This window comes from Trichomycterus rosablanca, chromosome 5 (assembly GCF_030014385.1).
Source record: "Trichomycterus rosablanca isolate fTriRos1 chromosome 5, fTriRos1.hap1, whole genome shotgun sequence".
In the NCBI taxonomy this organism is placed as follows: Eukaryota; Metazoa; Chordata; class Actinopteri; order Siluriformes; family Trichomycteridae; genus Trichomycterus; species Trichomycterus rosablanca.
Genome location: NC_085992.1, coordinates 45,601,276 through 45,627,401, shown reverse-complemented (window position 1 = coordinate 45,627,401; position 26,126 = coordinate 45,601,276). Strand labels below are relative to the sequence as shown.

The 26,126-nt window shown below is 43.0% G+C and overlaps 1 protein-coding gene across 2 annotated transcripts in view; it reads right to left on the bottom strand.

Annotated features, from left to right (window-relative positions):
* Positions 1 to 26,126, bottom strand: part of znf827 (zinc finger protein 827) — a 171,765-nt gene that overhangs the window by 18,514 nt on the left and 127,125 nt on the right. For both annotated transcript variants that reach the window (XM_062995273.1, XM_062995272.1), the window contains exons 6-10: positions 23,086 to 23,325; positions 20,576 to 20,630; positions 20,380 to 20,483; positions 3,086 to 3,223; positions 1,740 to 1,911 (exon numbers count right to left, since the gene is read on the bottom strand). In XM_062995273.1, coding sequence (XP_062851343.1) covers positions 1,740 to 1,911; positions 3,086 to 3,223; positions 20,380 to 20,483; positions 20,576 to 20,630; positions 23,086 to 23,325 — 709 coding nt within the window. The remainder of the gene's footprint in view (positions 1 to 1,739; positions 1,912 to 3,085; positions 3,224 to 20,379; positions 20,484 to 20,575; positions 20,631 to 23,085; positions 23,326 to 26,126) is intronic.

Sequence of the window (26,126 nt, the reverse complement as noted above, 5' to 3'; positions counted from 1 at the left end):
GTATATGTATATATTTCAAATAAAGGATATCTATATTGATATCTATTGAGGACACAAGGCAGGAACACACCTGGACAGTGTGCCAATTCATGTCAGACATAGGAATACCCCTCAGACGTAGCCAATCCATTATTCCCCGTCTTTGTGCGGGTGCCACCGATCAGCCAGCATCATTTAACCTGATGAACGAGCCAATCATTGTACATATGGGCGCCCTGCCTGCCAATCACTTTCATACACCTGCATGAGGCGAGTTCATATGGGGATCTGTATCGTGCACAGAGAGTCACACACTGATCTCCACTATCCCCCATCTATGTGCAGGCACCATAGACCAGCCAACAGAATTCATAACTGTAGCAGCCAATCATGTCTGCAGATGCCCAGCAATCCGTCAGCACCACTGAGATTTGAGACTTAATCTAGTTGAATCCAATGACCTGATCAATGATCCTCTACTGCTGCTGACCTCTAGTCCTGATGAAGTAGAGCTGTATCTAACACACGCTCGCTCCGACGTGTGCAGTAGCCGACTACATCTTTTCTCCTTCACAAGGCAAGTTTATATAGAGATCCGTATTGTGCATGGAGAGTCACGCACCTTTCTCCATTATCCCATTATCTCTATTATCTCCATTATCATTGTGCGTATAGGCTCCCTGCCTGCAAATCGCTTTCTTTCACCTGCATGAGTGAAATTCATATGGGGATTTGAATCGCACTGATCTCCACTATCCTTCGTCTATGTGCAGGCACCATAGACCAGCCAACAGAAGTCGTAACTGCAGCAGGTATGAGGAATCCGAACGGCCGTTAGCAGAACTCAAGATGTCAGCACTGATGGGCTAGCATGCCTTACTGCTGCACCACCCGAGCGCCCCTTTTAAGTATCAAGGTCATTTTAAGGTTGTTTAAAATAAACTCAACAATTTATCAAATAATGGGACTAAAACACTGATAAACTGAAAGTCTTTTATTATTACGGGTGTGTTCGAAAACCGAGGGAGCTGCCTTGCTGTCTTACTGCCTACATAGGCAGCTGCCTCAGTAGAGAGGATTCTAATAAGTCAATGACTTATAAGTCAGGTTATTCGAACGCGCTACTTAGACAGCGATTCCATCGGGTTTCGCATTTAGCATCTTGTCATTCAAACCAATAGGATGGGGAGGCACAGCGTGCTAGCATGTCAACTAACATCTCCCTTCGTGCACCGAAAACAGTTACATTCACTGACAAGCCCGAACTTGCAAATAATTCACACTTGTGCAAGTTTATACAAGTTAAAAATCAATAAAAATTTAAGTATGTTTGAAAATAACTCCATTCGTTTCCCTGCACCGTCATCCATGTTTTCTTTATTTTTCTGTGAGAGAAGAGCTGCCGCACTGAATGCTGGGATTGCCTTGATCACTATGGACGCTTACGATGCTCACTCGTTCTTGAGTCAAAATGACATTGAAATTTTAAGATGCCTAACTAGACAGCTTATTAAGGCATCTAGGATTTCGAACAGCCTCCTTCTCGGGAGCACGTGTAGGATGACGTAAAATGCGTCTATGTAGAGAGCTCACTAGCTTTTCGAACACACCCATTGTCTCAACTCTCCAAGTCAATTGGAAAGAAAGGCTCTTGTCTTTAAAATAAAGACAATAAAAATAGAGGTGTATTTAGGTCGACTGCTTCTTATTGGCCTGGTTATTATATTACTTTACATCATGTGAAGAATAAAGCTGGTTACCTGTAGTAGTAGGGGCAGTTCTTGCGTTCTCCCCTGTCAGTGGTAACCGAGTTCACTATGTGCTCCGCGTCTGTGCTCACTAGTTTGACGGAGTGGATGGTGAGGTGCTGGTTCAGGTTGGCACGGCACTTTGCTGCATATGGGCACAGATGACACTTATACTTTCTCTCATCTAAGAAAAGACACACATATAACACGACAAATGCAAGAACAGACATACACTCAACGGCCACTTTATTAGGCACACTTGGGCGTTTATGTACGTATCCAGTCAGCCAATCATGTGGCAGCAGAACAGCATAGAGAATTTAAGGACTTAAAATTAAATCCTTAGTTAATGGTCACACAAGACATTAAAATGATGAAAAATGGGATCTTAGTGACTTTGGCCAAGGTATGATGTTTGGTTCCCGGTGGTCTGTGGCATTTTGTACGGCCAAAAGTATTTACACACCTGACCATGAGATTGTTGGACACATTAATAGTATTAACATAGAGTGACCTCTGTGTGATCTCTGCAGCCGTAAACCTTTGAAGAATTTGTGCTCATTCAGTCAAAATAATGGCTGGGCACTGATGTTGGTCAAGAAAGCTTCAGTTGATGTTCTAGATTATTCCAGAGTGGTTTAGTGAAGCTGAGGTCAGGGCTCTGTGCAGGACACTGGAGTTTCTTTACATCAAGCTTTTCTTCATGTCTTTATAGACCTTACTTTGTAAACATGGGCACAGTCATGAACAGGAAAGGGCCTTTCCTAAACTGTTGCTGCAAAGTCAGAAGCATATAATTTCATGGTGGCTAAGTGGGTATCACAGCAATAGGGTCCTGGGTTCGATCCCCAGGTGGGGCGGTCCGGGTCCTTTGTGTGCAGAGTTTGAATGTTCTCCCCGTGTCTGTGTGGGTTTTCCTCCGGGAGCTCCGGTTTCCTCCCACAGTCCAAAAACATGCAGTCAAGTTAATTGGAGTCACTGGATTGCCCTATAGGTAAATGGGTGTGTGTATGTGTGTGTGTATGTGTGTCTGCCCTGCGTTGGACTGGCGCCCCGTCCAGGGTGTTACTGTGTGCCTTGCGCCCATTGAAAAGCTGGGATAGGCTCCAGCATCCCCCCGCGACCCTGATTGGATAAGCGCTTAAGAAAGTGAGACGTGAGTGAGTGAGTAATTGATTTTACACCTGGTAGCAGCTGTTATGTAATAAACACATACATTTAAAAATAAGAAGGGGTGTCCCAATACTTTTGTCCATATAGTGTATATCTGTGTATGAACAGATTTGTGTTCACAAATGTTAAATTTTTTTATTTTATTTTACTTTTTTTACTTTAGGTAGTTTTGGAAGTTCTCTCACCTGTGTGTAACGAGAGGTGTCTGGAGAGAGTCTGCTGGCGGCCGAACACTTTGCCACACACCGGGCAGGGATAGAGCTGTTCGTTGAGTCTCCACTGTGCCAGGCCATTACCCGTCTCGCACAGCGGCTTATCTGTATCTGCAGAGAAACACACAGAGTCTTCGGTAAACCGCCAACACATCAACAGCTCAACAGACACTCCAGAGTCACATTACATCCAGAGAAACACAACACAAAGAAACATCACTCACAACAAAACTCTAAACTGTTCACTAACAGTCGGGGTAAACATGTGCTAAAGGAACTGGCAACTGGACGCTTGAGTGGACAGTGGCCGTTGGGATACAGGTTTTAATTTCGGTGGTGCTGTCAGCCGTCTGTAAATCTAGACAGACATGATTGGCTAAGTTGGTGCCCAAAACCCTGCAAAGGATAAAATCACTCACTCACTCACTGTCTTAACCGCCTATCCAATTAGGGTCACGGAGGGTGCTGGAGCCTATCCCAGCTTTTCAATGGGCGCAAGGCACATAGTAACACCCTGGACGAGGCGCCAGTCCATCACGGGGTAGATACACATACACACACATATATACACACCCCCATTCACCTACAGGGCAATTCAATGTCTCCAATGAACTTGACTGCATGTTTTTGGACTGTGGGAGGAAACCGGAGCTCCCGGAGGAAACCCACGCAGACACAGGAAGGACATGCAAACTTCGCACAGAGAGGACCCGGACCGCCCAACCTGGGGAACGAACCCAGGACCTTCTTGCAGTGAGGCGACAGTGCTACCCACTGAGCCGCCGTGCCGCCCTCAGGATAAAACCGATTAATGAAAATAAACTGGTATTGAATTAAAGTCAAATCGTGCAGAAATACTTTGAAAGACTTCTGAGAGAACGGAATTAAATGGTAAGCCTAATTCTAAAACTTTTAATTGAATTCCCAGATTAAGGTTGTTTGTTTGAGACACTGTTTACTTGTGCCATGGATTAAACACCTCTAGCTTGAAATGAGGTTTTACTGCTTTTCTCTGTCCTCTCAGTTTGGAAGAAAAAAGCCAATGACTGGCTTTACAAGTCTAAAAAACTCAAAGATATCTCCAGTAAGTTGACGTTTACCCATACAAATCACTCACTCACACACTCACTTACTGTCTTAACCGCTTATACAATTAGGGTGGCGGGGAGGGGTGTGTGTGTGTGTGTGTGCTGGAGCCTATCCCAGCTTTTCAATGGGCGCAAGGCACAGAGTAACACCCTGGATGGGGCACCAGTCCATCGCAGGGCAGACACACATACACATACACTCACTCGTTCACCTATAGGGCAATTCAGTGTCTCCAATTGACCTGACTGCATATTTTTGGACAGTGGGAGGAAACCGGAGCTCCAGGAGGGAACCCACGCAGACACGGGGAGAACATGCAAACTCCACACAGAAAGGACCCGGACCGCCCCGCCTGGGGATCGAACCCAGGATCTTCTTGCTGTGAGGCGACAGTGCTACCATACAAATCAGTTCTTATTATATATTATAAACATTTTCTCTCACCAGAAACGCTGTCCTATAGATTACTTGCTGCTAGGCAATGAAATAACATATAATTTAATGCAGTTATGGATCAGTGGGTCGACGGCAGTGCTGGTCCAGATTTATCTTTCATTCAAATGTTTCCTTTCTGTATAATTACTTCTAAGGTGTCTGAACTACAAAGTTAAAGAAGTGACCAAATCAAGCAATACAAAGAAAAATATATATAACAAATGGCTTGTTAAGTATGTAATGAGTTATTTTACAGGTAAACGTTGTAAGTGCAGCTGAACTTGTATGTATAACTGGTATCAAACAGGGCATCACTTCACTGGTTGTGTGTTTATCAGCACAGTGTCCACATCAGGCTGCCAAAATGTTGGATAAAGGGCAACAAAGGATACCAAATTTACCCTTTTAATGTCACATTATTTTCAGAGTCTGACCATAGTACAATGGACAACAAACAAGTTGTACTGTTTAATCCACACCAAACAACTACCTGTATAAATAAATACACTTACTCATTTTTCAAACCCTGGGTCGTGACCCCTAGGTGGGTCGCGAGCCAACAAAACGGGTCACAGTGAAAAAACAAAACAAAAAAAACCCCTTGTACTCAAATGCCTCCTTGTGGAGGCTTTATGTTACATCTTGTAAACCACAGTGGGACCAGATGGTACAGAGAAAAACAGAGCAGAGAGAGTAAGATGCATTGTTTGTGTTGCCTGGGTCGCGTAAAAGATCATGGACATAATGTGGGTCACTGCAAGCCTCATCTACATCATGGGTTCATTTATTGGCTGTTTCATAAGCTGCATTGTGCATCCCTTCCAACACCGTCTATCAATGGAAAGGGACCCCCTATACCCAGATTTGAGTTATTCAGTTCAAGTTTTTAATGTCAAACACATGGACAATTTTGTATCTCTAATTCACTTCACTTAAATGTTTTTGGATTGTGAGAGGAAACCAGAGCTAACCCATACAAACACGGGAAGCAAACTCCACACAGAAAGGACCCAGACCGCTCCACCTGGGAATCAAACCCAGGACCTTCTTGCTGTGAGGCGACAGTGCTACCCACCGAGTCACCGCATGACACTGACATGGCGGTTTGACATAAGTGTATCAGATGAGGCCGTATATCTGGGTTTTTAAACACTATGTACAGTCATGTAAAAAAATGAGGACACCCCATGAGAACCTTTGTCTTTTTGAACATATTTAAACATATGAACATTTCAGCTTCATTTGAACAGTATTGAGAGATGGAGCTAAAAAGTTGTAAAATGTAATGAACAAAAATGGAAATTGATTGTGAGGAAAAAGTTAGGACACACTATGTCCTAATAGCTGGTATCTCCCCCTTTGGCTGAAATAATCTCAATTAGACGTTTCCTATAACCATCTACCAGTCTTTGACATCGACTGGGAGAACGTTTTTCCCACTCCTCCATGCAGAATTTCCCTCAAGCACCCTTTGATACAGTGAAGAATTCATTGTGGAATCTATAATGGAGAACTTGCCAGACCCTGCTGCTGCAAAGCAGCCCCAAACCATGACATTTCCACCTCCATGCTTCACAGTTGGTATAAGGTTCTTGTGCTCAAATGCTGTGTTTGGTTTACGCCAAACATGTCTTCTGTTACTGTGTCCAAATAATTCAACTTTGGATTTATCTGTCCAAAGCACATTGTTCCAGAAGTCCTGATCTTGGTCTAAGTGTTCTCTGGTAAACTTTAGTCTTGCCCTGATGGTTTTTTTTTTGACAACAAGTGTTTCCTCCTTGCCCACCTCCCATGAAAATCAAACTTGTGCAGTCTCTTTCTGATGGTAGATGCATGTACCCTGACATCAACTGTGGCAAGAGCTACCTGTAGTTCATATGTTTAAATATGTTCAAAAAGACAAAAGTTTTCATGGGGTGTCCTAACTTTTTCACATGACTGTACTTAATGGCCTTTTTATTAGAAACACATACCCTGATAGCACTCGTTTGTAGGTATACAGTTAAACCAGATATATTTTTTACAAACACAACATTCTCAAGTATGTTCTCCCCGTGTCTGCGTGGGTTTACTCCGGGAGCTCTGGTTTCCTCCCACAGTCCAAAACATGCAAGTGAGGTGAACACTATTGTCCATGTGTTTGATATAACCTTGTGAACTGATTAATCTTGTGTAATGAGTAACTACTGTTCCTGTCATGAATGTAACCTAATAAAACATGACGTTAAAATCCTAATAAACAAACAAACAAACATTCTCCAGTCTTTTATCAACACACAATCAGGCAAATCACAGGATGTAGGTTATATACAGTGCCTTGCAAAAGTATTCAGCCCCCTTGAACTTTTCAACCTTTTGCCACATTTAAGGCTTCAAACATAACGATATGAAATTGTAATTTTTTGTGAAGAATCAACAACAAGTGGGACACAATCGTGAAGTGGAACAAAATTTATTGGATATTTTAAACTTTTTTTAGAAATAAAAAACTAAAAAGTGGGGCGTGCAATATTATTCAGCCCCTTTACTTTCAGTGCAGCAAACTCACTCCAGAAGTTCAGTGAGGATCTCTGAATGATCCAATGTTGACCTAAATGACTGATGGTGATAAATAGAATCCACCTGTGTGTAATCAAGTCTCCGTATAAATGCACCTGCTCTGTGACAGTCTCAGAGTTCTGTTTAAAGCGCAGAGAGCATCATGAAGACCAAGGAACACACCAGGCAGGTCCGAGATACTGTTGTGGAGAAGTTTAAAGCCGGATTTGGATACAAAAAGATTTCCCAAGCTTTAAACATCTCAAGGAGCACTGTGCAAGCGATCATATTGAAATGGAAGGAGTATCAGACCACTGCAAATCTACCAAGACCCGGCCGTCCCTCTAAACTTTCAGCTCAAACAAGGAGAAGACTGATCAGAGATGCAGCCAAGAGGCCCATGATCACTCTGAATGAACTGCAGAGATCTACAGCTGAGGTGGGAGACTCTGTCCATAGGACACAATCAGTCGTACACTGCACAAATCTGGCCTTTATGGAAGAGTGGCAAGAAGAAAGCCATTTCTCAAAGATATCTATAAAAAGTCACCTGGGAGACACACCAAACATGTGGAAGAAGGTGCTCTGGTCAGATGAAACCAAAATCGAACTTTTTGGCCACAATGCAAAACGTTATGTTTGGCGTAAAAGCAACACAGCTCATCACCCTGAACACACCATCCCCACTGTCAAACATGGTGGTGGCAGCATCATGGTTTGGGCCTGCTTTTCTTCAGCAGGGACAGGGAAGATGGTTAAAATTGATGGGAAGATGGATGGAGCCAAATACAGGACCATTCTGGAAGAAAACCTGTTGCAGTCTGCAAAAGACCTGAGACTGGGACGGAGATTTATCTTCCAACAAGACAATGATCCAAAACATAAAGCAAAATCTACAATGGAATGGTTCACAAATAAACGTATCCAGGTGTTAGAATGGCCAAGTCAAAGTCCAGACCTGAATCCCATCGAGAATCTGTGGAAAGAGCTGAAAACTGCTGTTCACAAACGCTCTCCATCCAACCTCACTGAGCTCGAGCTGTTTTGCAAGGAAGAATGGGCAAAAATTTCTGTCTCTCGATGTGCAAAACTGATAGAGACATACCCCAAGCGACTTGCAGCTGTAATCGCAGCAAAAGGAGGCGCTACAAAGTATTAACGCAAGGGGGCTGAATAATATTGCACGCCCCACTTTTCAGTTTTTTATTTCTAAAAAAAGTTTAAAATATCCAATAAATTTCGTTCTACTTCACGATTGTGTCCCACTTGTTGTTGATTCTTCACAAAAAATTAAAATTTCATATCGTTATGTTTGAAGCCTGAAATGTGGCAAAAGGTTGAAAAGTTCAAGGGGGCTGAATACTTTTGCAAGGCACTGTATTTATAGCTGGATCACTCTTTTCCTCCCTGCTACAAACCACCCTGATATCATGTGATTATGGGATTTAACCAATCCAGCCCAGATCTGTAGATTTGATTCTGCTTAATTGGACAATGAACAGTGAAATTCTTTATCTGCTTATGTAATTTTTTAAAACTCAAACTGGTAGAAACACAAGCCAGGTCTTAAAAATGACCGTGGGCTCCGGCACTAGACCACTCGCGATAATTACCTAGTCAAGTGACCGCAATTATCTGAGCTGACCGCAGTTATTCTCCACAGTTGTTAGATTTCACAGTGTTATGTGAACTTTGAACAAACTGTGTGAATTCGATTGAATTTAATCAGTCGGAGTGATTAAATCTGAACACACTGCACTGAGACCAAATTCTCATCTGTCATGTTAGGATCATTATGTTATTTTTTATTAACAAAACCTTTAGAAATAAGGAACAACGATGGCGTCCTTGGAGTAAAACAACATTGCTTTTGAATATAATTTATGGTCTTTTTTATCCCAGTACTTTTATTTGCAAATTGCCAATATGAAACACCTGTTTTTTGAGTCACATGTCAACAGTCAGGAAGAGTAATGGCTAGCATGTGCTTCCACCAACACATCTTCCAACTGCATCTTTAAAATGTGCAAATGTAACTGTATAGGCTTTCCATCCACTCCCAATACATACGTTAATACCAGGATTGGTAGACATTGCATGGTTAATAGTGAGGACACAACGGTCGTTTCTTTCACCCAGCAAGCAAAGACCAATCAGCTCTCAGCTTCAGGCCACAGACAGCTTGTGGGATTCAGGGTTGTGAGGAAAAGCTGTTTAAACCAGGTAAAATGGTACTTTACACCACACACGCAACACTGTGTGCTTAAAAACTATGTGTTTACTGACCATGAGCTTGTTGGACATCCAGTTTTCTTCACTGGTGATCTTTTTAATTGAGCTATACTGAAACAGTTCAACAGCAACATTATGCCCACTGACTGACAGGTGAAGTGAATAACACTGATTGTCTCTTCATTACGGCACCTGTTGGTGGGTGGGATATATTACGCAGCAAGTGAACATTTTATCCTCAAAGTCGGAAGCCTTTCCAGAAGAGTATAATAAGCTGCTATAGTAAAATAAGAAAAGGACAGGGGTGTTAATTTCATATTAAAGCTCATGTAAAGCTCATGGTTTTGGAACGAGATGCCTAAGAAGATCACAATTAGGTGTCTACATACTTGTGCGTATGCTGTCTGTACAAAAGAGGTACACGCTTGCATTACGGACTTGTTGTTGAGTCTGACTGGCATGATATATCGTACTGACCACGGAGAAAGAGAGGGGAGAAAGAGACTGAGAAAGGGCGAGATAATGCTATAGTGAGAGGGAGAGAGAGTGAGAGATAGAGAGGGAGTGGTACTCCACAAGGAGACAGACAGAATTAACCTTCTGATGAAGGTGGTTTGGCTTTGCGCCAAATTAAAATGCACTTCCACGCCTCCCCTCTCTCCGTTAGGGGAAGATAAATAAACGAGGTGCTGGATAAATAAATAAATCAGAAAGAAATCCCGTCATTGCACTTTACAGCCTTTTCTAATAAATGGCTGGGTTGGCGCAGTGTGTGCGTATGCCCTCTGTTCGCATGCGGTCACGTACGTCGACTGGCGCACTGACCGCACAAGCTTCACACACGACCCCGGACGCGGTACAGCGCCCTCGACGTGACATTACCCCGAGACAAACAGGTTCAACAGCACAGCTACAATCCTGCAGCACGTGGAATGTAACATCGTGTATCTGTGGGTGTTTGGAGGTCATGCAAATGACTTCTACAGCCTCTTTAGCCTTTTTAGCTTCCTGTCTACACCCCCCAACTACACAGGACTTTTTGACTTTGTGTGTATGCTCCCGTGTGTGTGTGTGTGTGACTTTGGACTGCCGGTTCCTCATAAACAGACACATTTTTCCGGAGGCTGTACAGGCCAGAGCAGTCTCAGGATTGATGGGGTTAGGGAGGAGGAAAAGGGACAATAAGGGTGTCTCAAAGTACCACGTTTTGGCATGTTGGGGAATATTTAATAGTAGCCATTAAGGAGCAGATGCACTGACCTTGGACACCCAGTCTGAAGGATGTCTCATCGCTAACCCCACCCAATATGTGATTTAAAAAGCAGCAGAAACTAAGCAACTCCAAACACACATGCATGGAGGGGTGCAGAGGTTAACAGTGAACTCGCCTCTCCAAAGACCTTCAACAGTACAACAGTAAAACCAAAATCACACTACTGTAAATATAAGAGTTACCAGAGTGGAACTGAACGTTTGATGACTTTAAATATTTTTGCTGTTAGCAAGTTAGCTGTGACTTAGCAGACAAGTTTGGGACTTTATTTGGCTTTGCCAGCCTCAATGGTACTAGATTAAACCCTAAATTAACACAAAGCGTCTGTCCGAAAACCTACTGAGCTCTCTACATAGACCCATTTTATGTCATACTCTCTCGAGAGGAAGGCTGTTTGATTTCTAAGATACCCTAAAATGCTGCCTACTAAGGTGCCTTATTTCAAAGTTCTAATTTGACTGAATGATCTGACTGAGCATACAATGCTTCCTTAGCAGTAAAGGCAATCCCAGCATTCAGTCCGGCACAACTTTTCTCACAAAAAATTACAAATATGGTGGACAAATGCAGAACAACCAACGGAGTTCTTTTCAAATGTAAATAAATTCTCATTGATTTTTAATTTATATAAAGGTGCACAAGTGTCATTTATTTGCAAATTATGGCTTGTCAGGGACAATTTAACCCAGGGGTCACCAACCTTTTCGAGACCGAGAGCTACTTCAAGGGTACTGAATTATACGAAGGGCTACTTGTTTGATACAAACTTTCTGAATAACATAAAGTTGCACAGTTCACCTTCAATTATGTTATTATTAATATTATTATTATTATTATTATAAATATTCATATATAAGAAGAGTCTTAACAATGATTTACCATGGTAGGAAACAGATACATTTCAGCATGTAACATTATTTATCTCTATTAATCTAAATCTGTTTCAATATTTGAAAGTCAGAGCTATCACATCTGATATTTTTGTAAATATTGTTTTTGACAGTTTTGTATGAATGAGGCACATTTCTTGCATTTTGATCAACATCACAAAATTTTTTTTTTTTTTTTACAATTGATCACTTCTGTACCATTTTTTTGGAAATCATTAACAGTCACATCTTCAAATCATGTTCCGTTTGTACTTACCACTTTCTTTGTAACGTTTTAGAACAAATCATGAACTCGGTCCCATGTTTGTACAAATGATCAATTATGCACGATTTAAATAAAGCTGCAATGTACATGGAAGTTTTTGTAACACGTACTGAAGTGTCTCTCCACATTCCTAACGATCATTGTGAAACTATTGTCATTCTCAAATATACATCAATGCAAGTGTTATTGATTCAAAAAGAACAGAAACACAAATCTAGTTTTTAGACGGAGCTCTATAGTCACTAGTGCTATTTTCGAACATGCCCTGCGGGCGACTCACGGGGTTGGTGACCCCTGATTTAACCGACGGTACACGGAGGGAGACGTTAACTGGCATGCTAGTGGGTTGTGCCGCCTCAGCTCATTGGTTTGAATGGCCCGAGGCTAACTGTGTTAGCTTAGTAAGCTAAAACTGCGGTAATGTAATCGCCATCTAAGTAGTGCGTCTAAATAATCTGCCATATAAGTTTGATGTCTTATTAGAATCCTCTCTACTCTCTACCTCTCAGGTAGGCACTAGGCAGCAAGGCAGCTCACTAGTTTTTTGAACAGACTAAATGTGTCACACTGCATGGTTATTTTCAGGGAAAATAGGGGGTCTCCCAAATATATGTACATTATTAGTTTGAATGATTCATTTGTTTTCTCAGAAAGTCTTCTAAGATAACGAGACAGGCAAGCACTTAGACCTCGCTACTGTTTTGATCCAGTTTCTTTTTGACAGGGCTGCTTGCAAAGTGATGTGAGAGACCATGAACCAGTCAACAAGCACTCATGTTGTGTGATGTAACACAGCACTGATTGAATTGTTTCACTTTCATGTGTAATGGATAACACATTAATATAATGTAGTTTTTCCTCTAAGTATTATGTGTGAATCATGTTGCATTGTAGCTTTTTTAATGGTTCTACCTTCTTTTTTGCAACATCAGTGTGATGGCAGAGCAGTCGAACCAGTATCAAACTCCAGTTTAGGATCTCATCTGCATATCTTTAAACTTTTATGATGCGTGTTTAATACTGACACACCCTGAGAGCACTCTTTTCTCATCTCTGTGCAGGCGCCATCAATCAGCCAGCAGAGGTCGTAATTGCATTAGTCATGGGAGAGAGACCCCATCCGGCTTAGTCCCCCCCATATCTGAACAACAGGCCAATCGTTGTTCATGTGGCCGCTCAGCCTCAGCCAGCAAGGCAGAGCTGAGATCCGATACGATGTATTCGAGATCCCAGCTCTGGTTTCAGCATGTGTTTTTACTGCTGCGCCACCTGAGCGGCTAAAAAAATGACTGTTTTTAAACGGGTTCATCAGGCAGGGGTAGGAAAGACCCTGGACATAGTAGCTCCAATTAACCTGACTGTATGTCTTTGTACTGTGGGAGGAAACCGGAGCACCCAGTGGAAACCCACACAGACACAGGGAGAACATACAAACTCCAAACACTATGTGTATACACACATACGCACGCACCCACACAGAGAGAGCAAAAGAGAATTTTTTTTAAAACACTCTGCTCTTCCAAGCCTGAAAAACACTAGTTCTTCATTTTGTGCTTCTTCCAATGGTTTTCTGAGGGCAGTTGTTGTGTCATTATTAACATGTATATGCTCAGTTTGTGAAGTAGACAGGTTTTCTGTTGTTTATGTTCTTTCCTGTAGTATCCTCCATATTAGAGATGACGTGACTTTCAATTCAACTCAACTGCGGATGTTATAACTTGGCGGATCAGACGACCTTCTAAGCTATAATGCAGAGTGAGAATATTCAGTATGGTACCAAGCTTTGCTACAATGCACTGTCTGGAATCAAACTGGGTGATCTACTTTCCTCTGTTAGCTCATGTAAGCTGCTGAGTCTGTAAGTTTCTCAAAACATCTACTTCTGCTAATAAAAACTAAAAGCTGAATGTCCCTGAGTTTAGGTGACAAGGTTGATAATGTTGTGACCCCACTGAGCCGGGCTGGTTAATAGATGCTCAAGTATACGTGCTTCAAGTGCCTAATGGCTTAATTGGCATCATTTAATGGTGGCACTAATGGAGCAGTCTGACCTGAGACAGGAAGGAGTAAGGACATGCCAATGCTTCATGTACAGCCCAGATCTTTGTGGGTAGGACTTTGCTCCTACAACAGCTACAATTTTTGTGGTACAGATTCCACAAGGTGTTGGAAATGTTTTTTTTTCTTTACAGTTTCACACCTTTTCTTCCAAATCCAATTCCCCTGAATGTTATACCTCTGCTGCTTGCACCACCGAGGCATAAGAGTGAGGGCAGGGGTGGTAGCAGACTCCATAATAGTTGAGATTCAAACCTGAAATCTCAGCTGCAGTAGATCCCTCGGGCACCCGAAACACTCCTTTATTGATTCTGTCCCGTGTTGACATGAGTGAATCAGTTGTAGCCTAGCAGTCAAGGTACTGGACTAGTACGCATAAGGTTGCTGATTCAAACACCGGACTGCATAGACTGTAAGTTGCTTTGGATAAAAGTGTCTGCTAAATGCTGAAAATGTAAATGTAATGTAAATAAATCATAACTATGCTGGCAGGCAGAGCTGAGACTCGATACGATGTGTTCAGCATGTGTTTTACCACAGTGCCACCTGAGCTGCACTGCGGGAGGGAACCGGAGCTCCCGGAGGAAACCCATGCAAACTCTGCACAGAAAGGACCCAGACCGCCTGGGGATCGAACCCAGGACCTTCTTGCTGTGAGGCGACAGTGCTACCCACTGAGCCACCGTGTCACACCATCAGCAGTTTCTGACTATAATTAAACCATGCCAGTCAAAATCCAGATCACCCCCCTCAAAGTCCAAAATCCAGATCACCCCCCTCAAAGTCCAAAGTTCAGATCACCCCCCTCAAAGTCCAAAGTTCAGATCACCCCCTCCCTTTTTTGATGTATAATTTATGAAGATCTTGACCTGCGTCTGTATGACTTTATGCAGTGTGCTGCCACCTAGATGATGGGAAGTTTACATAAATAAATTTATGTTGTGTATATACAGTGTATCACAAAAGTGAGTACACCCCTCACATTTCTGCAAATATTTTATTATATCTTTTCATGGGACAACACTATAGAAATAAAACTTGGATATAACTTAGAGTAGTCAGTGTACAACTTGTATAGCAGTGTAGATTTACTGTCTTCTGAAAATAACTCAACACACAGCCATTAATGTCTAAATGGCTGGCAACATAAGTGAGTACACCCCACAGTGAACATGTCCAAATTGTGCCCAAAGTGTCAATATTTTGTGTGACCACCATTATTATCCAGCACTGCCTTAACCCTCCTGGGCATGGAATTCACCAGAGCTGCACAGGTTGCTACTGGAATCCTCTTCCACTCCTCCATGATGACATCACGGAGCTGGTGGATGTTAGACACCTTGAACTCCTCCACCTTCCACTTGAGGATGCGCCACAGGTGCTCAATTGGGTTTAGTCCATCACCTTTACCTTCAGCTTCCTCAGCAAGGCAGTTGTCATCTTGGAGGTTGTGTTTGGGGTCGTTATCCTGTTGGAAAACTGCCATGAGGCCCAGTTTTCGAAGGGAGGGGATCATGCTCTGTTTCAGAATGTCACAGTACATGTTGGAATTCATGTTTCCCTCAATGAACTGCAGCTCCCCAGTGCCAGCAACACTCATGCAGCCCAAGACCATGATGCTACCACCACCATGCTTGACTGTGATACAGTTGTCTTGGTACTTCTCACCAGGGCGCCACCACATATGCTGGACACCATCTGAGCCAAACAAGTTTATCTTGGTCTCGTCAGACCACAGGGCATTCCAGTAATCCATGTTCTTGGACTGCTTGTCTTCAGCAAACTGTTTGCGGGCTTTCCCAGCTTCCTTCTGGGATGACGACCATGCAGACCGAGTTGATGCAGTGTGCGGTGTATGGTCTGAGCACTGACAGGCTGACCTCCCACGTCTTCAACCTCTGCAGCAATGCTGGCAGCACTCATGTGTCTATTTTTTAAAGCCAACCTCTGGATATGACGCCGAACACGTGGACTCGACTTCTTTGGTCGACCCTGGCGAAGCCTGTTCCGAGTGGAACCTGTCCTGGAAAACCGCTGTATGACCTTGGCCACCATGCTGTAGCTCAGTTTCAGGGTGTTAGCAATCTTCTTATAGCCCAGGCCATCTTTGTGGAGAGCAACAATTCTATTTCTCACATCCTCAGAGAGTTCTTTGCCATGAGGTGCCATGTTGAATATCCAGTGGCCAGTATGAGAGAATTGTACCCAAAACACCAAATTTAACAGCCCTGCTCCCCATTTACACCTGGGACCTTGACACATGACACCAGGGAGGGACAACGACACATTTGGGCACAATTTGGACATGTTCACTGTGGGGTGTACTCACTTATGTTGCAAGCTATTTAGACATTAATGGCTGTGTGTTGAGTTATTTTCAGAAGACAGTAAATCTACACTGCTATACAAGTTGTACACTGACTACTCTAAGTTATATCCAAGTTTCATGTCTATAGTGTTGTCCCATGAAAAGATATAATGAAATATTTGCAGAAATGTGAGGGGTGTACTCACTTTTGTGATACACTGTATATATGTTTGAGTACCTGTCCATGAGAAGTTTGGAATGTCCTTTCATGTCTATGTGAGTTTCCTCTTTGTTGTTGGGTTTCCCAAAAACATGAAGAGGGTTGATTGGCTACCTCATGTTTCTCTCAATGTGTGTGTGTGTGTGCATGTCAGAAAACACCCCAACACGTCGCCAGTCAGGGTAGACACACACACACACACACACATATATACACAAACACTTATGGCAATTTTTAGTATCTTCACTTGGCCAGACTGGATGTTTTTAAAAAGCATTTGGACACAGGGAGAACATGCACACAGAACTCTACACAGAAAGGATCCTGGCTGCCCGGACGGGGAATCTGACCCAGGTTGTTCTTTCTGTGACATGACAGCGGTGCCCACTGCGCCACTGTGCCGCCCCTCAGCTGATAATTTCTGTATCTAGATGCCCGACCGTCCGATATCGCCACTAAGGATGTGATTTACCTCTACGCCACCTGAGCTCCCTAAATAAATGAAAAGACAATTCCAGAAATGACAAGAACATACTGGAAACCGACTAAAAAGAAACAAAATCTAATAAAAAAATATAAGAACAATGTCAAGCAAACACTTTTTACACAACTACAGTGAGAAAGTAACACATGTGCAGCACCTAAAAACACTTTCCAAATAAAAGCTGCATTTTTACACTTCGATCATTGCAAAAATAAAACAAAGTGTGTAAAAGTTCTATGTGCTGAATGTATTGTGGGTGTTTCTACCCACACGGGTCACAAAGGTGCGAACCATTTAAAAAAATCACATAGACAGGATGAGATAGAAAAGGAAAGAGAAAACTTCAGTAGTGTACAGTGTGTGTGCGTGTGTGCGTATGTGTGAATTAACTCTCAGGGCGCCCTGGACATGGACAAGCCAATCATTATTTCATTAACTGGTGGAGGGAAATGGGCCAGGCTGGCACTCACTAATTACCCTTTGCCAAAGAGGCAGGACGAAAGGGGACACACACGGCACAGCTGCCCAGTGCCAAGGCCTTGGGGCTGGGCATGCATATGAAGCCTCGACGTCTGGCAGTGGGCTGCAGATTCATATCCAGCATGCCAAAGTTAGGATACCAGTGAGGGCCAAAGGTAGTGACAATACCAGATGAGGAAGCTCATTCATTTTGGGTTAAAGTGAAATTAATAGAAGTAGGTACCGCAGCAGACGTGCCCTAATGCCTCACCTGGTTTCATTTTAAGTTCTTGCACTATTTATAAAATACATTAAATGGCCAAAAGTATCTGGACACCCCTCCTATTTATTATGTTTGGGTGTTTCAGTCACAGTTTTTGATAACAGGTGTATAAAAATGATTTGTGGCATTGTTGGACCGAACGTTAATGCTAATTACAGTTCTGGAATACAGTGGTCACTAGGGGTGTAACGATACACTCTGCTCACGATTCGATTCGATTCACGATACTGAGCTCACGATTCGATTTTCTCACGATTTTTTTTTTTGAAGTGTAAACAGTGCAAAACAATGCACATTTTCTTGTACATTTTTTAAACAAAAAAAAAACTTCAGTCCCTTGCAATTAAAGGTAATTACCAAGAACAGAGTACTTTACTGTAACCTAACAGGTTTACCAAATTTAAGTTACTTATTGCCATCTTAAATTGAAAATCAAAGTAATCAAACAAGCTCATTGAGCTGAGCTGAGTCTTTAAACAAATTTTATTTGTTGCTTGAACTAATGTATTAACAAATTACATGTAAAATGAATTACTAATGTAAAAAAAATTGTTTATTATTTAAATGGCTTTATTTATATACTCAACATGGAACAGAGTGCTACAACAATAAATTATAAAATACAAAAACAAAGACCAATCTCAATTAGACCAAAAGGTCTGATTGTGTATATTACTTGTAAATTTGCATCTAGAGTGAAAGAACACATCAACAAAGCATCACTCAACAAAATATAAATGAAAATGTGCAAAAGAAAAAGCAGCATCTAGGTGACAGTATTTGTAAGTATTTAGTGAAGATTAACATTCAGAAAAACCGAGCTCATCTTTGAGTGGTTGATCCTGTTTCTCCTTTCTGTTATGATCTGCCATGTTTTGGAAAAGATTCTCTCTGAGGGGACAGATGTTGCTACAATACACAGTGACATGTATAACATGTGGGTCTCAGTGGGTCTGAACTTCTCTGTTAAAGTGGTTCCTCGTGTCCAAACTTTACTGTTTCCTGTCACTCATTTTCCTCACCTTTCCAGCGTGTAATGTCTGGCTACGTAAAGCGCAATGTAAAACTTCATCAAGTGCTCTCTCACTCTCTCTCTCTCTCTCTCTCTCCCTCCTGTTCATGTGCACGGTGTCCGTGTGTGTGTGTGTATGTAACCCCGCCCCTCCTGCTCAGTGTAAACACACAAACGTCACCACGCATCTTGACCAATCACGTGTGGCTTTAACGAAAAAAAAAAACCCGGAAAAAAAACACGAATCGGCTCCGGATCCCGTCGTTCACTTTAAAGAGCCGACTCTTAGAGCCGGATTGTTCGCGACCGACCCATCACTAATAAATTACAGAACGTACGTGCACTCGTACAATCGCGCAGATGTCCACGATGCACATCGCTACATTTTTGCATCGCGATGCATCGTGAAACGATGTATCGTTACACCCCTAGTGGTCACTCATACATGAGCTGTGCATTAATAAACTCGATTTAGCACTTCAAACTGGAGCAACGAGAGCATAGAGAGTCTATATGAACGTTACCGAAGAGTCATGACATTTGCTGCAACTGTCTTTAACTAGCACACAGCGGGCAATCGTAGTTCAGTGGTTAAAATACTTGGACACTAGTGATCAAAAGGATGCCACAGTTGGGCTCTTGAGCAAGGCCCTGAATACTCATCTGCTTGGATTGTATTTAATCACAACTGCAAGTTGTTTTGCACAAAAGCATCTGCATAATTAATTCAATAATGGTAAAAGTAAGAACTAAAACAATAGACACCTGACCATGAGCTTGTTGGGCATCCCATTACATCCCTGCTTTTGCCACTATAACAGTCTCCACTCTTCTGGTCAGGCATTCCACAACAATTTGCAGCGTGTCTGTGGGAGTTTGTGCCCATTCAGTCAAAAGAGCATCAGTCAGAGACTGATGTTGGCTGAACAGACCTACAGTCAACACTCCAATTCATTCCAAAGGTGTTCAGTTAATCAACTTTTTTTCAAGCAACCCACATTATGTCCATAATTTTTAACACGACCCAGTCAACACAAACAATGCATCTTACTGTCTCTGCTCTGCACATTCTGGTCCCACTGTGGATTACAAGATGTAACATAAAGCCTCCACAAGGGGACAGTCACGTACAAGTTAATTTCGTGTTTGTGCTGTTAAAATTTGTTTAATTATTATTATTTTTTTTTTCTCTGTGACCCATTATTTGGCTCGCGACCCTTAGGATTTGAAAGACCCTGCAGTAGAGTAAGGGTCAGGGCTATGTGCAGTCCAGTGGCATTCCTCCACAACAAGTGGCATAGTCTGGACCTTCCCAATATTCTAAACCCAATATTGTTTGTTTATTAGGATTTTAACGTCATGATTTACACTTTGGTTACATTCATGAAAGGAACATTATTTACTCATTACACACGATTCATCAGTTCACAAGGTTATATCCAACACGGTCATGGACATTTTAGTGTCTCCAATTCACCTCACTTGCATGTCTTTGGACTGTAGGAGGAAACCGGAGCACCCGGAGTAAACCCACACAGACACGGGGAGAACATGCAAACTCCACACAGAAAGGACCCAGATCACCCCACCTGGGGATCGAACCCAGGATCTTGTTGCTGTGAGGCGACAGTGCTACCCACACAGCCACCATGCCATGTAATGTGCCATAGCGCATGAACTCTTTCATTTAATCTGACACTGTATGCATGGACAGGACATACCTTGCTGCTGGACTCCTCGAGTAGAAGAACCGGCCTCGGCTGGAGATGAGCTCTTGGAGCGCGAGCTGAATGGCGATTGTCTAAAGCGGTCATCTAGGAAAGGGCTGCAGCAGGACAGAAAGCAACAATGGAACATTTTCCCCTAATACGCAGTGTAATGAAATAATGAAAGAGTGAAAGTGGGTGTGAGTGTCACCTGGTCATGCCGAACGATGCGCTGTCTTTGTTTTCGTTAGCTTTGCTTACTTTCTCTGTAACAGAAAACAGGAAGGTCACTCCGGTTAAACTGTGCATGTTAAACAGCAGAAACAAAGAGCTGTTCTGAAAACCACAGTGTTTTCTACCCTTCGTTTGAACCCGGTGCAGATGGTTTATTAGTCAGCAATACAGCAAAACAAACACATGAGAAATAAATGTCTGATTGCTGCTGTTATTGCATGTTTGTTGCTCTAAATCAGAGATTCTCAACCTGATTTGGTTAATGATCTTGTTTAACAACTTGAAAAATTGTGACCCCACCACAACCCCATCCCTCACACCATGGATTCTCCAGTGCAGTACGGCTCAGACTTACGATTTATGATTGTAATCAAGTACAACTTGAGCAATTGAGGGTTAAGGGGCTTGCTCAGAGGCACAACAGTGGCAACTTGGTGATGGTGTGGCTTGAAATGGCAACCTTCTGGGTTGTAGTCCAGTAAGGTAACCACTGAGCTACCGCTGCGTAGACTGCAATCGCTGCTGTCTATTTGTGTACGTTTGATACAGTGACAATGTTTTTCTCCTCCAGCTCTCTAAAAAAGGAGTGTACTGTTTCACGAAGTGGAGATAAAGCATGTACTGCTTTGCTCAATTGCTCCTAACTTGCATACAGTTAAACTTCGTTCAACTTCTTTGTGGCGCTAACGTTCGATCTGTCTCCTGTTGCCGGAAATCGTCATCGGCTGTGTTGTGTCACTTTGCTGCCGGTCTGAATGTAGGGTAAGACAGGAACTTCAAATTGGTAGACTTCAAAATTCAAGTAGACTGAAAACAATACATTGTGTGCTATTAACTTCATATTATTCTTTATTATTATTATTATTATTATTGTTATTATTATTATTATTATTGTTATTATTATTATTATTAATATTATTATTGTTATTATTATTATTGTTATTATTATTATTATTGTTGCTGTTATCATTATTATATTATTTTATTATATTATTATTATTATTGTTATTATTACTATTATTATTATTATTATTACTATTATTAGTATTATTGTTGTTATTATTACTATTGTTATCATTATTATTATTATCATTATCATTATTGTTTTTATTATCACTTGTATTGTTATAATATAATACTTATTATTATTATCATTATTATTGTTATTATTATTATCATTATTATTATTATCACTTTTTTGTTATTATTATGATTATGATTATTATTATTATTTTTATTATTATTGTTGTTATCACTTTTATTGTTATTACTATTATTATTATTATTATTATCATTTGTATTATTATTATCATTTTTATTATTATATTATTGTTATTACTATTATTATATTTATTATTATTATTATTGTTATTATTAATTATTATTATTATTATTATTATTATTATTATTATTAATAATTATATTATTATTTTTATTATTATTATTATTATTATCATCATCACTTTTATTGTTATTACTATTATTATTTTTATTGTTATTATTGTTATTATTATTATTGTTATTATTATTTTATTTTTTTGTTATTATTATTATTATTATTATTGTTATTATTTCCAATGTTACATTTATCTATTTAAAACTATATTAATGGTCCCCATCAAGAACAGTTGAACAGGTTTGAAAGAAGGTTTTTTATCCTGTTCATGGTTGCAGTGGGTCCATGGTGTTTCTTTCTTGCTTCCAGTGTTTTGTGTTTAAACCAGACCGGTCTGGACCTTGACAATGACATAAAAAACCAATAGTTGTTCCACTCACATTTGCTTTGTGTAATATTGTTTTGATCACGATACAACCAGCATCTTTTGGTTCAGGTAGGTGGCACCATGCACATGAGAAAATCAAGCTGATGTTTTGCAGCTGGACGATACAGGCAGTTCTGTTTTCTCTTCATTTGCCGGAGGGTGATGGTAATGACCCTGCTCTTCGGGTGCCACTTCCTAGGCTCCTTCTCCTCGACACTCGGCATCACATGACACAAAGAGGATGAGAGGGCTCTCTACGTTGCCATGACGATGCGGCAGGAGATGCAGGGAGACTGCAAGAGGGACGACGGTGGTCAAGGCGAGGAGAGAAAAGGACGTACCGTACGCAAACGAGTCTGAGCCAGGACGCTCGGGAAGCAAACAAACAGAGGACAGGCCTTCAGTGGAGAGGGCTCACACACACACACACACACTCCTGTGCTGTTGTAATGGACCGTGAATAGCATCCATGAGGACGTGTGTGTGATTTTCTCTGGCTTCAGTGGTGCTGCGTGGCATTTCACCTGAGAACGCCAACCGGCAAAGCGAGTAGCGGGGGCAGCCCTGCTTCAGCTAATCCTCTGTCTGCTCTTGAGTAGAAAGCTCAATCGTACACGGTTTAACACCTCACACACATCCACTCGCCCTGCGGCCAGGCTGAGCCAGCGGATGAGAGCCCACAGAGGGCAAACACACACACACACACACACACACACACACTCACCAGACAGTTTGAAGAGCAGCTCGGAGGCCATTTTGACTGATATGTCTTGGGAGAAGAGGTCTTTGTGGGGGCGGGGCAGAGGCTCGGGGAGGCCGGCTATCGGCTTTTTCTTCTCACATGCCCCTAAAGTGCTGAAGCCTAGCAGGTGAGAGGGGGGCGGGGCCACTTCCGTAGGGGGGTCCACCTCCATTGGCTCTGCCTTCACTGACACTTTCGGCAGACCGGCGTCCTTGATGTTCTCTACAAACAGACAGAGACAAAATCATGCGTTAGATCAACGGGTCATCTGGTAACGGCCGAAAGTATGTGGACACCTGACTACGGGCTTGTTCGATATTTCATTCTAAAACAATGGGGCATTAATATAAAGTTCGGAAACAGACTGTGTTTAGTGACTTCGGTTTTCCGAAGAACTCCAAAGCCAACTTGGCTATATTTATCACAGCAGCATGATGGTTTCCCATCTTGCTCTTCCCTACACTGATAATTCTCCAGATTCCCTGAATCTTTTTACTCTAATATGACCAGTAGATGGTGAAGCACTAAATTATTTGCAATGTTAGGCACAATGTGGTGAGCCATGACCCATGACCCATAATCATTCATTCAGTTATTGTCTGTTTTTACCACCGCTTTATCCTGGTCAGGGTCGCGGTGGTTGTGCTTCACTGGGAAAAAGGTGGGAAACACCCTGGACAGGTAGCCAGTCTACCACAGGGCAAACCCACTCACACACACCTAGGGCAATTTAATATCTCCACTTAGCCTAACTGCATGTCTTTGGACTGTGGGAGGAAACTGGAGCTCCCTGGAAACCCACAGGGAGAACATGCAAACTCCACACAGAAAGGACCCAGATTGATTCACCTTGGAATTGAACCCAAGATAGATAGTTACTGGTTACACATTCAATACCAAACAGTCATGGACAATTTTGTATTTCCGGATCACCTAACTTGCACGTCTTTGGACTGTGGGAGGGAACCGGAGCTCCAGGAGGAAACCCAGACACAGGGAGAACATGCAAACCTCACACAGAAAAGACCCGGACCACCCCACCTGGGAATCGAACCCAGGACCTTCTTGCTGTGAGGCGAGAGTGCTACCCACCGAGCCACCCGGGCTCTTCACTGTGAAGTCTGTGTCTATTTAGTTCTTTTATTCTTTACTCCTGATAATGAACAGAATTAAAGTTCACGATGTTTGATGATCCGTGCAGTGAGACAGCAGCGCCGGTAGATCCGCACCAGCTCGAATGAACTGAGTCACAAAGCAAACGTTACAAGGCTACGAGGATCCGCTGAGTGACTCACGATTATTAAACCAAACCCTAAACAAAGACCTGCTTTTACTCAACCCTCCACACACCAAATCTGCTTTTAAACATAACACAAAGGAGCGCCGGATAGATGCATCAGAAACAATGTGAACTGTCTCAGATTCATCAACAGAAGTGCTGGAGGAGAGATGAGGGAGAGCTGAAGAAGAGCTGGAGGAGAGCTGGAGGAAAGATGGAGGAGAGGAGAGATGGAGGAGAGATCGAGGAGAGATTGGAGGAGAGCTGGAGGAAAGATGGAGGAGAGGAGAGATGGAGGAGAGCTGAAGGACGGATGAAGGATAGATAGAGAAGAGCTGGAGGGGAGGTGGAGGAGAGAGGGAAGAGAGACTGAGCAGAGACGGAGGAGAGATGGAAAGCTGGAGGAGGAGAGATGAAGGAGAGACAAAGGAGAGACGGGAGCGATGGAGGAGAGCTGGAGGAGAGATGGAGGAGAGCTTAAGGAGAGATGGAGGAGAGATGGAAAGATGGAGGAGACAGGTGAGCAATGGAGGAGAGATGAAGGAGAGATGGAGGAGAGATGGAGGAGACAGGGGAGCAATGGAGGAGAGATGGAGGAGAGCTGAAGGAGAGATGAAGTAGAGATGGAGGAGAGCTGGAAGAGACAGGGGAGAGATGGAGGAGAGTGGAGGAGAGATGGAGGAGACAGGGGAGCGATGGAGGAGAGATGGAGGAGACGGGAGAGATGGAGGAGACAGAGTAGAGATAGGGGAGCGATGGAGGAGAGTGGAGGAGAGATGGAGGAGACAGGGGAGAGATGGAGGAGAGATGGAGGAGAGTGGAGGAGAGATGGAGGAGAGTGGAGGAGAGATGGAGGAGACAGGGGAGCGATGAAGGAGAGATGGAGGAGAGTGGAGGAGAGATGGAGGAGACAGGAGAGCGATGGAGGAGAGATGGAGGAGAGTGGAGGAGAGATGGAGGAGACAGGGGAGCAATGGAGGAGAGATGGAGGAGAGTGGAGGAGAGATGGAGGAGAGTGGAGGAGAGATGGAGGAGACAGGGGAGCGATGGAGGAGAGATGGAGGAGAGTGGAGGAGAGATGGAGGAGAGATGGAGGAGACAGGGGAGCGATGGAGGAGAGATGGAGGAGAGTGGAGGAGACAGGGGAGCGATGGAGGAGAGATGGAGGAGACAGGGGAGCAATGGAGGAGAGATGGAGGAGAGATGGAGGAGAGTGGAGGAGAGATGGAGGAGAGATGGAGGAGACAGGGGAGAGATGGAGGAGAGCTGGAGGAGAGATGGAGGAGAGTGGAGGAGAGATGGAGGAGACAGGGGAGCGATGGAGGAGAGATGGAGGAGAGTGGAGGAGAGATGGAGGAGACAGGGGAGCGATGGAGGAGAGATGGAGGAGAGTGGGGGCGAGATGGAGGAGACAGGGGAGCGATGGAGGAGAGATGGAGGAGACAGGGGAGCGATGGAGGAGAGTGGAGGAGAGATGGAGGAGACAGGGGAGCGATGGGAGGAGAGATGGAGGAGAGTGGAGGAGAGATGGAGGAGACAGGGGAGCGATGGAGGAGACAGGGGAGCGATGGAGGAGAGATGGAGGAGAGTGGGGGCGAGATGGAGGAGACAGGGGAGCGATGGAGGAGAGATGGAGGAGAGTGGGGGCGAGATGGAGGAGACAGGGGAGCGATGGAGGAGAGATGGAGGAGACAGGGGAGAGATGGAGGAGAGATGGAGGAGACAGGGGAGAGATGGAGGAGAG